Source organism: Diospyros lotus, chromosome 4 (assembly GCF_014633365.1).
Source record: "Diospyros lotus cultivar Yz01 chromosome 4, ASM1463336v1, whole genome shotgun sequence".
In the NCBI taxonomy this organism is placed as follows: Eukaryota; Viridiplantae; Streptophyta; class Magnoliopsida; order Ericales; family Ebenaceae; genus Diospyros; species Diospyros lotus.
In genome coordinates, this window is record NC_068341.1 from 44,245,376 (window position 1) to 44,257,974 (window position 12,599).

The following is a 12,599-nucleotide window of genomic DNA, read 5'->3' on the forward strand; positions in this document are numbered from 1 at the left end:
GACATTTAAGTTTCAGGGTTCTCTCTTCAGTTAATTGGGTATTACAATATGTAAGTTTTGTAATGAAATGGACAATATTTTCTAGGTACCTTCTTTCATGTTTTGTCTTGCGCATCTTATTTTGGTTGTGATGCCTCCTAGCCTTTCTGATCGTGTTTGATATAAGGTACTTTGGAATCAAACCGAGGTAGACTCGATGTCCTGTTTACCTGTTTGATACAAAACGTGGCTTTGGGATCGAACCGAGGTAGACTCGAGGTCCGGTGTGCCTGTTAGATACAAGGCGCGACTTTTGGATCGGATCGAGGTAGACCCGAGGTCTAGCGTGCCTGTTTGATACAAGACATGACTTTGGGATCGGACCGAGGTAGACACGAGGTCCGAAATGCCTGTTTGATACAAGGCGTGGCTCGATAGGGCCGAGGCAGGCTCGAGGCTCCTAGAGCAATGACAGGGCTGAGCTTGGGATCCACGTGGGGCAGACAGACTTTGTTGGTCTAGGCCCCGAGCACGGTTTAAATGAGGACCGAGTCTGCCTCGAGGTCCTGTGAGCCTGTCTGATACAAGGCGTGGCTCGATAGGGCCGAGGCAGGGTTGAGGCGCCTAGAACAATGATGGGGTTGTGCCCGAGTTCCACACGGAGCAGACTGACCATGTCGGTCTGGGTCCCGAGCACAGTTTAAAGAAGGATCGAGTCTAGCTCGAGATCCTGTGCGCCTGTTAATAATTATATATTTAATTTGAAACTATCAAAACTTAACAAAAAAATAAAAATAGATATATTGTTAAATAATATAAATAAAAGACATAAACATATTAATTTCTAATAAAATTAAATTATAAATTAGTGTCTAATGATAAAATTTTACAATTAGTTGTTGATAAATTATATATAATTATTAAAAAAATACTAATACAATATATATGTTACATATAAATATAAACCCATAGAGAGGCGATCACAGACAATGGAAGCTATGAACGACGGGCGATGGAGGCTAGAAGCAACGACTGATGGAAGAGAAAGTGATAGATACGGGCGATGGGGGCTGGAGGTAGTAGCCAATGGCGATGGTGATGGGTCTGCATGTGGCGGCCAACGACAACGGTGGAGCTAGAAGCGACGACAGATTAGCTAAAGGCGACAACCAACGCTAGAGGGAGGTGGCGATGATGAAGATAGTAAGATTACGATCGATGGGTAGATTGAAAATAATGGATTTGCATGAGGGCAAATTTGTCTTTTATTTGGTCAACGCTAAAAGCCCCTGCTAACATTTTTGAAAAAGTTGGGGGTGAGAACTTTTTTCAGATGTTATTGGATTAGCGTTTAAGTTGTGTAGTTTTTAACTTATAAGCTATCAAGCTTCTTTTGAAATCACCTAATTTATTAAATTTCATTCGATAAATTTTTATTTAAATTTTTTTATTTTATTCACGTACATAAAACGAACTACCCCTCTAATACAACTAAAAGAAAGAACTATCTTAGGTGATTTCAACATAAATTATTTGATGATTAGGTAATTAAGAATCAAAATTTTATAAGAAATGTAATAAACACTAGTTATGGATCCAAATTATGAATTCGGGTTGGTCTGTCCATAAAGGGCTGTAGATCTGAATCTAGATCCAAATCTACTATGTGCACTTGAAGGGAGGTAATTGCAAGATACGGTTGAAGTTGGGCAAATGGGTCAAGAAGCATGCTCGTTAGCATGCCAATATATATATCAAATATATACAATGAAACCGATGATGCAAAAAGAAGAAAAAGAGTGCTCATGTGATTCCAACTTGTGTAGAAGGAAAAGAATTAGACTCTCAAAGATATTTTCTGTATAAGTGAGACATTTAGATGATGGGTTTCATAAAGTGAATCATTTAGATGATGGATTATGAAACGATTTTCACTTTTGATGTTTAATTTTTGGAACCAATGATTTAACCCAACTTGAAGATCGATTCTATTTCCGCCCCCAAGAAATATGTATGTTTGTAATGTATTTGTTTATGGTTGTTGAATACCATTTATGTTCATTTGTCCAACAAGAGATAACTAAAATGAAAATAAATGGTTAGAATGTGTATATTGTTAATTTGTTATTACCAAAGGTCCCCTGTCCTCTGTGCCATATGGGACTCTCATTTAGTCTTTTTTTTTTATTAATTTATTTTTTCCAGAAATAAAAGTTCATGGTGATCCATTATAAGAGAGGAATAATCGAATAATGCATCTTATTCTCATAGTTTATATACAATAACATATGTTTTAATCATCAAACGTGGAATTGGATAAAACTTTCAGTTAGTTTGTTCAAACTATAGGTCAGTTCAATTTGATTTAATAATTTTAAGTATTTCGGTTCGATTCTGTTTTTGTATTAAAAAAATAAAATAATCAAACCAATCGAAATGACAAAAGGTCATTTTTTAACTTTGTTATTTGATTTTTTTAATTTTTTTACTATTGATTCACTTTTTTTTATTTTTCAATTTTTTGAATTGTTCGATTTAAGAATTTATCTGATCAATTGGGTTTGATTTTTGACACAACTTCAATCTATTCAATTTAAACAAGGAATGAATGTTCACCCTAAACATTTGTTTTCTTAAATTGGGATGTAAGCAATGGTATCATTCTTTTTAGGTAGGATAAATTATATACTAGTTCTTAAATTTTATTTTTCATAATAAATTAGTTACTTTATTTTATTTTGTGTTATCATAATTATTAAATTTTAATTTTTGTTACAATTCAATTTCTTTTTTTAATTTTTCATCTGTTTGCAAAAACTAACATATTTTAAAAATGACATAAATCTCGTGGTTAATTAATTTTGAGACTTCTATTCATGTATATATACCATATTAGTTTTTATTAACACAATTTGATGAAAAATTAAAAGAAATACTAAATTATAACAAAAATTAAATTTTAATAATTATAATTATAAAAATTAAAATATTATGTTATAAAATTTAAAAACTAACAATAATTTAAACTGCGTTTTTTTTGTTTTTCAATTTTCAGTTTTGAATTTTGAATTTATTTTCAGTTTTTTTGTTTTGGTTGTCTGTTTTTAAAAAATTCAAAACGCATTTTTTTATTATTTTGAAAAACTATTTCTTAAAACAATTAATTAGAAAATGATTTCTCTTTGAAATTTTGAAAATAATTTTTTAATAATATTTTATTCAATAAATCTGATTATTCAATAAATTAGAAATATTTAATGTTAATATATTATTAAAAAATATATACATTTTAAAGCTAATGAATTTTGTAATATTTTTTTCCATTACAATAATAAAATATGAATAAATAAATTAATTAATGTGTTTTGAGTTTAGAGTTTATTTTGGATAAAAACACTCAAAACAACTTTTTGTTGATTTAAATTTTCTCTATAATTTTTTTTTGTTTTTTAAAAAATAAAAATAAAATAATAAAGAGAACGCGTTTTCATTATTTTAGAAAATCAAAAATTAAAAATGCTTTGAAAATAGTAAAGAGAACGCAATCTTAACTTTTTGGTATTTCCAAGTGTCAAGATGTGAAGACTAATTCAGATTATGAGCTCTAAATAGGGTGAAACCCAAATAGATTAGGAATTATGTTCAAATTAGTAGTTCTACTTTTAATTATAAATACGTGAGTATAATTTTTTATAATAGTAATCTTTTCGGATAGTAAAAAATACTTATGAATCACATAATTTTTTATTGAATCACATATTTTTTTTATGTGTACGATTGTGTTCCAATTTTTTTTAAGACTTAAATCAAGGTTAGACCAACTTTAATAAAGTTAGATATATTTATATGATAAAAATATTTGATAGGCTTATGTGACAACAACATTCATGGAAAATCGCACCCACCTTGAGAGGGAGTAAAAATGATAATTTTCCAACCTCTCCAACTTCAACGAATCATCAAACGTGGGAACCGTTTCCTCTGAACTTAGATAGGGAGCAAAGAGGATCATTTTACAACCACTCCAACTATATAAGATATAACCGAATTCAATAACCATGTGCAAGGCTGTGGGTGGTTCTTCTTTCCAAGTCCTCCTCATGGGGCCAACTTTCAAAGATACCTCATTTCCATGTAGTTGCACCCATACCTAAGGCCCCTAATAATCAAATGCAACTTTTCGTAAATCATTACTCAATTCACACTAACCCCCTCCTGACCCATTCAAATTGTTTGACTATGTTATCAAAACAAAACAAGTCTAGCTTGCATCATAACCCAATCAAAAAATTCTTATTTTGAAAAGTCAAAATTGGACCCATTACTTAGTTAATTGATTTAGATTAGATTTTTATAATATGTTATCTCTTATTAACTAGGGTCGCAAATGAATCGAGTCGTTCGCGAGTGGCTTAATTTTTGACTCGACAAAATCTCATTTGACTTCATTCATTAAAATAAACAAACTAACTTCGAACTTCAATTTGTGAACTAGTTGAATTTGAACTCAATAAAACTCAATTCATTAAATTTCATGAACATGATCAATTAAAAACTCATAAATACTAATAAGTTCAATTAAAGCCTCATAAACATGCTCAATTAGAAGTTTGTAAATATCTCATGAATAACCTCGTTTATAAATATATTTATTTTTAATTTTAGAAATATATTATTTAAGATAAAGTTATCAAAATTTAAATTATTATAATAATATAATTAAATTAAATATATTTAAAATTATTATATATATTACTTTAATCATTCAACATAATATAATATATGTATATATAATAAAATAAAATAATAAATTAAATTTCTGTAAAATAACAAATTCTTTTGAACCCGAGTTAGAGTTCAAGCTCAAGTCTGAAAACTATCTAGTAAGTTGATCTTAAACTCATTGAATTTCGACTAAACTCGATTTAGTTACAATCTTGCTATTAATTATGTATATATAATTAATTTTCAATTCAATTCGGTCTCAATGAAAAACTAAAGACCTGGGGTAGGGTGGTTCAATTTTTCAATTCAAACCAAACTTCACATCCAGCTAATGAGAAGACAATCGATATTTAGGGGAAAAAATCATAATATAGGTTTCATGGTCAACGCTTTTAACATAAAAATTTTAAAATATTATTTTGACACTTATTTATAATATATTATATTTTACATCATATTAATAAATAAATATTATTAGAAAATGACAAATTAATGTTCAAATAATATATTTTAAATAAAAAATTGGCTTTGTGGCATCAATCCCAAGATAAAAAATTCAAAGTGTTATCTCGACACACGTATTGACAAATATTTATGTGAGACTCATGTATTAATATATTATTATATTTTATATTAATACATGGTCTATGGTCGCATGTGCTCCTCTTATATTTTATTTTTTTTTATTTTAATAAAATATAAACATCTTTAAAAAAGTCAAAACCGTGTTTCCAGACACTTTTATCTCTTTCCCACTTATTATTAACTCCTCCATTGGATTATTATATTATATATATTTGGGGTTTAGATTCCAACTTAATTTGATTTTGTGTTGATTTATTTGAGTTTAGTATTAGAAAAAATATATAAATTTATTAATTGTAACTTAGAATTGGGACCATTGATGTAGTCCGCATTAACAAAAGAACATGTTTAGGTCCAAAGAAAGGAAAAAATTTGGTCAAACATATATCGTATTTATTTTTATGTTTATTTGGTGTGATTATTCAAATTTTTTATTATTTCGATTATATTTTTAAATTATGTATTTTTGAATTAATTGCTTATTTTATCATAATTAAGTTAGAGCATGTAACACACGCACGCTAAAATATTGAAATTATCACGCACAGTCAACTGTCGTTAGTCCTTCGCAGTTGTTGTCAACTGCATTATTTGTCATTTTCGATCATTGCGACTGTTCTCGTGTCTTCTTCGATCATCATGATCGATAGTTAATCTTTTCGTGTCGGTGAGACCTCTTGTTTTGTCTTCGCCAGTCATAGTCTTCTCCGTCGGTAATGCCTCCAACTATCTGCCTTTTTCTTTAGTCACAACAACTAGTTGTCTGCTCGATTCCTCTACACCCTCTACCACCGTTGACGTTTTTTTACCTGTTGCAAACCCCCTTCAACCTAACCCATATATCTTTTTCTTCATCTTTTACATCTCAATTGTCATCGGCCACCAAAAGAAGATATTGTGGCCGAGATAGTAGTCCACAATAAGGGTTTGCATGCTCGTGAGGAATAATTTAGGCATTTCAACTTGCATATGTTGCATGCTCCAGATAAAATATGCAATTGACTCGAAAATATATGATCTAGAGATATGATCAAAATTACTTAAAGTTTGACTGAGTATACAAAAAAACATAAAAATACATGACATAAATAAGTGTTTGGCAAATAAACTTAAGAGAAACACGTTAGAAGAATCAATTATTGAACTGTTCATCGCAATGTGGTCTTGGGATGACTATTTTTGAGCAGTCCCTGGTACTTGTACTTTTAATTTTGTCAAGAGAGATAAATCATAGGTTGGATTTTTGACCCTTGTATAGAACGAGAATCAAACTCACAATCCACTAGATTGACATATTACTTATCCGTCTGCTCAACTTATGTTGCGGCTCATCACAATGTGGTCTTAAGTTGACGTCAAGCCCAAACTAGTTGATGATGTACATGAAGTTATTGCTTCATTTCATGTCACATCGTCACATATTATATTTGGTTCTCTTGTTGTTACGTTATCGTTAATGAGTCGAGATTTGTTGTCCCGGTTGCTTATCTCCTTTTTTGTCTATCCAATGAAAATCAGTCACATCATCCACTATCAAATACTAATTTTTTTTAAAAAAAATTATAAAATCAAACAAAAAAATTATAAAATTAAATAATAATATATATAATCAACATATATGTCATTTATAATTTTTTTTATTTGATTTTATATTTTTTTTTAAAATTACTATTTGACACTAGAGTGATGTGGCTGATGATGCGGCTGATTTTCATTTGGTGAAGATAAAAAGAGACAGCCAACTGAGAGGGTAGATCTCGGCTCACAGTTAGGATGCCGAAACAGTGCTCGGAAGTTTTTCGGGATGGCTGACCCACCCAAGTCGTCCCTTTGGAATAGACCTTTTAATTTGTTCGAACGTTGATGGGTTCCAACCTGCCAAATATTTGATGAATTTCCTACAGGAAACCGCCAGGTAAGTTCATCGTTTGATTCACCCTTTTTGTTTTTCTATATATATAGACAGACGAATCGAAGTGGCAAAGCGAAAGAGAACTGAAAATATATAGTTGATTGGTTGCCGGGCTGGTCAGTATCTAGAAGAAGAAATGGCGGGGCTCTCGGTGTGCAGAATGAGTCGGCCGGCGGGGTTGGTGGTGGGGGCCTTGTGGCTGTTTGTCTTGGTGGCGAGTGCTCCGCTGTTGTTTGCGGAGGCGAGAGTTCGGCGCTACAAGTGGGAGGTGAAGTACGAGTACAAGTCTCCTGATTGCTACAAGAAACTGGTGATCACCATCAACGGGAAGACGCCGGGGCCGACCATCTTGGCTCAGCAGAACGACACCGTCGTCGTCGAGGTCAAGAACGGCCTGTTAACCGAGAATCTCGCGATCCACTGGCATGGAATCCGACAGGTAAGTTAAGCTTCTAGCCGCCCGCCGTGAGCATTGTTGTATTCAAGATCACACTGTATGCACACGGGGTGGATGAGCGGAGGAGCTAGCTTTACTTCCATCGGCTAAATAAGATGAATTGTTAGGGAATTTTATGCTAATATATAAAAAGATTACTAAATTCTAATTTAGTATATAATTCTATAATTATTGTTAATTATCGTTAAAAAATACTAACGACATGTATTAACACCAATCGACGATAATTATAAAATTGTATACTAAATTTATTTTAAGTGATCTTTTAGTTAAAAATTGAATTTTAGTAATCTTTTTGTGCTATAATTAATATAAAATTTAATGACCATTTATACCATTTAACCATTTAATTCTCACAATACAAACTTGTAACTCTAATAACAAGACATCCTAACAAGATCTACTTGTAACTTAGCAGCATTGAGGAAGTGACCGACCGTCCCTAGAGAGGCTTTGTTTTTGTTTTTTTGGGTTGATTTACACCTACTTATATACGGTTGATTGCAACTATTTGCAGATTGGGACACCTTGGTTTGATGGCATGGAAGGGGTGACTCAGTGTCCTATTTTGCCGGGAGACACCTTCATTTACAAATTTGTAGTGGATAGGGTAAGCTCCATGTGCTTAAGCCTCTACTGCAAGCCAAGCACTCTATATCTACAGCTAGCTAGTTAGCTTGTCTTCCAGTGCTATTCTCACTACTAATCAACACTCTTAACATCAATCCACAGCCTGGAACATATCTGTACCATGCACATTACGGCATGCAAAGGGAAGCTGGCCTCTATGGATCCATCCGGGTGTCACTTCCTGACGGCTTCTCAGAGCCCTTTTCGTATGACTACGACAGAAGTATCATCCTCAATGACTGGTACCACAAGAGCACATTTGAGCAAGTCACTGGCCTCTCTTCCATACCCTTCGGCTGGGTCGGGGAGCCTCAGGTTCATGACTATCCCCTCTGCCTCTTCTCTACTTTCTTACCGATCTGAACTAATTCTTTTCCATGATAATCTACAGTCATTGCTGATACAAGGGAAAGGAAGATTTAATTGCTCATCTCCTGGAATGGAGGCCAGTACCTGTAATGTCACAAACCCTGAATGCTCTCCCTATGCTATCACAGTAATTCCAGGCAAAACGTATCGACTCAGGATTGGAAGCTTGACTACTTTATCGGCCCTCAGCTTCGAAATAGAGGTGATTTAGTTAACTAATTAGCATGACACATGAACCATATGTAGGTGATTGCTAATGTTGTTGCAATGCTCAACAGGGTCATAACATGACAGTGGTTGAAGCAGATGGGCGATATGTTGAGCCATTTGTGGTGCAAAATCTATTCATATATTCAGGGGAGACTTACTCTGTGCTAATAAAGGCTGATCAAGACCCTAAAAGAAACTACTGGGCTAGCACAAAAGTGGTTAGCAGGAACAACACAACTCCAAATGGTTTAGCCATTCTCAATTACTATCCCAACCATCCCAGGAGATCTCCCTCAACCTCTCCACCACCCGGCCCTGCTTGGGATGATGTCCCGCCGAGGCTGGCACAGAGTCGCGCGATCAAGGCCCGACAAGGCCACATTTCCCCCCCTCCCCGGGCCTCGGACAGAATCATTGTCATGCTGAACACACAAAATCTGATCAATGGCTACACCCACTGGTCTGTCAACAATGTGTCCTTTCACCTGCCCAGTACCCCCTACCTAATTGCGCTTAAGCAGAATTTAACCGATGCTTTCGACCAAACCCCTCCCCCGAATGGCTATGATTTCCTCAACTATGACATTTACAATCCCCCCAAGAACTCGAATGCCACTGCCAGCAACGCCATCTACAGGCTGCAGTTTAACTCAACTGTGGACATAGTACTCCAAAATGCCAACTCTATGACCAAAAACAATAGCGAGACACATCCTTGGCATCTCCACGGACACGATTTCTGGGTGATGGGATATGGAGAAGGCAAGTTCGACATGTACAAGGATCCATTGAAGTACAATTTGGTTAATCCAATCATGAAAAACACTGTGCCTGTGCATCATTATGGCTGGACAGCCCTGCGATTTCGAGCCGACAATCCGGGCGTCTGGGCATTCCATTGCCACATAGAGTCCCACTTCTATATGGGGATGGGGGTGGTGTTTGAAGAAGGGATAGAGAGGGTGGGTGAACTGCCAGAATCTATTATGGGTTGTGGTGAAAGCAAACGGCCCCCATAACCTGAAAATACTTAAAAATCCATTATTTAGTATGCAGAGTTAAATTTAAATTTCAAGTCACAATTATAAGAGTAGTCAAATCTAAATTTTTAGGTGTTAGAATAATATTTAAAAATTAAGATTTGACTACTCTTATAATTGTGACTTGAAATTCAAATTTAACTGCAAGACTAAATTTTGAATTTTGAGTGTGTCATCCCAAAAAGATACCTAGTTTACCTAAATTTTTTTCAAACTGTACATCGTTTTTTAGCTAGTGAATATCCTATTCTCTGTATGAAAAACATATTTATTTCTTGTGGAATTAAGTAAAGAACTGTTCTTGCAATAGCTGTTTGATAAATTTTAACTTGCATCAGTCCAGTCCAGAGAGTAGCAGCTTAGGATTTTAACAAGGCTGAAAGCCCAGTGAGTTGGGCAGACCATGGGCTTTTTGTTAGAGACCGGCCCAGCTTAACTAACAACTTTCTTTTCAATTTTGTTTAAAAACTTAACTTGCTCCTTTGTATACTATTATAAATAAAAATAAAAATAAAATAAACTCGTTGATTTGAACTTAGAAAATATTTTTTATAGAAAAATGTAAAATAAAATTCCCATAAATCTTATCCTAGCTATATTTATATTTATTCCATACATACAGATTAACTTAGAAAGGAATTTTTTATAAAACTCTAAAAAACTAAATTCCAAAAATAATATCATGTGTATAATTTTTTATTTCAAAATTAAACTTAACTTAGAAAAAAATATGAAAAAAATAAATTCCAAGATAAAGGAATTTTGATAAAAATATAAAGATAAATAATTTATGATATCTGTTATTAAAATGTTATTTTTATATATTTCTTATGGAAATATTTGATATAATCCACTTTGGATGGATTATGATTAAAAATATTTATATACCTTGAGTAATAAATTGTTTACATTGCATTATCATTTAATAAAATTTTAATTTAATTTAATTTTTATATACAAAAGAGGCTTACATTGTTCTAAGAATAATGTTATTGATGATGTAGAAATATTATCGATAAATTTGTCAGTGACTTAGACCAATGGGGGCAAAGTCTCTCCGACATCCACGAAGTGGGGTTCCGGCCGATGTTGATCTTGGGTTATTTAAAAAGTACGATTTTTTATGATATATAAAGACATTATTTCCTACCCAAAAAGCACTTGATTTTCTTCATAAATTAATGTTTCGAATGTCACTTGTTACAATCTGCTTGGTTTCATCACAATCTTTCATTTTGGGGATCATTTGGTTAAGTGCAGTGGCCTCTCCAACAAGAACACAAAGACAATATTTATATAATAAAGTTTTATTTAGATGCCACTGGATAGCAAACTGACCCAGCGATAACTGGACTTGACCATATGAATGGCCTACACGACACACAACTTTATTTATACTCCTCCCGGAGAGACACCCATCACTGTTGTCTGCTCTTGATCACTTGCTGAGACTTCCCTTGCCAGCCTCACACTTGCATTGGCATCGGCACTTGGGCTTGTAGCTACATGGATCCATATGTATAAAAATCGGAGATAACAGAAGATTAATTAAGCCAAACTTGAGAAAAGAACAATTGGTTAATCACAGATATGGTGGAGTATATATGGGACTTACCCCAAGGCCTTGCCCGCGGCAGCTAGCTCGTCCCTAACCTGCTTCAGGTCTCTCCCGAAGGACTGAGGGGGGGCAACAGAAGAGATGTTGAGATTCTAAGCAAATTGTGTGTGTTGATGTGATTATAACAAGATCAAGCTAATTAAATTGGTAGATTCCTTAATTACCTGCAACCTGATCGTTTTCCGAAGCCATGTTTGTTGACGGCCAAGTTCATGCAAGATGAAGACGCACTTGTTAATTAGTTGTCAATTAGAGTCAGAAGTGGAAGATTTGGGGATTTTTCCTTTTCAAATAAACCATCAAGTAGCAGAAGAACTGAGAGAAAGAGAGAGAGAGAGAGAACCACGCAATCCTTGCGAGTTCACGGTTCTCGGGATCTTTGAGGAATTCCTTGATTATATCCTGCAAGGTGCAATCAGAGGTCAGAAACATATGACACACACACACACAAAATTGGGGGTTTGTGGGGGGAGCCCTTCACCTCTCTGTTAGCCGCTTCAGTATTGGCGGCAACTGCAGCATCAGCATCGATTATAGTGACACTACAGATGGAAATTAAACAAGAAGGGTTAACTCATAAAAATATAAATAATTAAAATACTGAAACCCTTTCTTTACTCTTGATCTTTTCTTGAAAAACACAAGGGATCTATACCCCTTTCCCTTAGCAGCTGACGATCCACCTTTGTCTCCCTTGGGCATGGCAGCCACCGACTTGTTCTTCTCAGCCTCTGACATGATTGATAAGCTGTGTGAGAGAGAAGGAAGAACTGGGAGGGCATATATAGAGCAGATTGTTTTGATAGGTGGCAGCTTCACCTCATGCATGCATGTAATAAATATGTAACTCCCTTCTGCTACCTTCCATCTCCTTCTCCACCAGCTGATAAACAAGAACACAGCTTTCATCGATTGCTTTTAAGCTGCATTGCCACATGCCGCCTTTGCATTCGAGTTTCAACCCAGTGTCAATCCCTACAAGTGATTTGAATCATTTATATATTTTGGGGTTTTGCTAACAAACCCCACTGGCGACTGGATGAATTAAAAGCAGTGAGAGATGAATACAGCAAA

General features: G+C 34.2%; 2 protein-coding genes across 3 annotated transcripts in view; one reads left to right on the top strand and one right to left on the bottom strand.

The window, feature by feature from the left end:
* The window catches only part of LOC127800218 (heavy metal-associated isoprenylated plant protein 23-like), a 51,389-nt gene that overhangs the window by 30,678 nt on the left and 8,112 nt on the right, over window positions 1-12,599 (bottom strand). The window lies entirely within an intron of this gene.
* Window positions 7,236-10,252, top strand: LOC127800213 (L-ascorbate oxidase-like). The gene is made up of 5 exons (XM_052334695.1): window positions 7,236-7,640; window positions 8,176-8,268; window positions 8,391-8,603; window positions 8,680-8,859; window positions 8,936-10,252. The coding sequence occupies exons 1-5, from the start codon at window positions 7,338-7,340 to the stop codon at window positions 9,884-9,886; spliced, it is 1,740 nt and encodes a 579-aa protein (XP_052190655.1). The 5' UTR covers window positions 7,236-7,337; the 3' UTR covers window positions 9,887-10,252.

Coding starts and splice junctions, on each gene's coding strand:
- LOC127800213 (XM_052334695.1), top strand. CDS start 7,338: ATGGCGGGGCTCTCGGTGTGCAGAATGAGTCGGCCGGCGGGGTTGGTG. Junction 8,269..8,390: donor ACAAATTTGTAGTGGATAGG/GTAAGCTCCATG, acceptor ATCAATCCACAG/CCTGGAACATATCTGTACCA. Junction 8,604..8,679: donor GCTGGGTCGGGGAGCCTCAG/GTTCATGACTAT, acceptor GATAATCTACAG/TCATTGCTGATACAAGGGAA.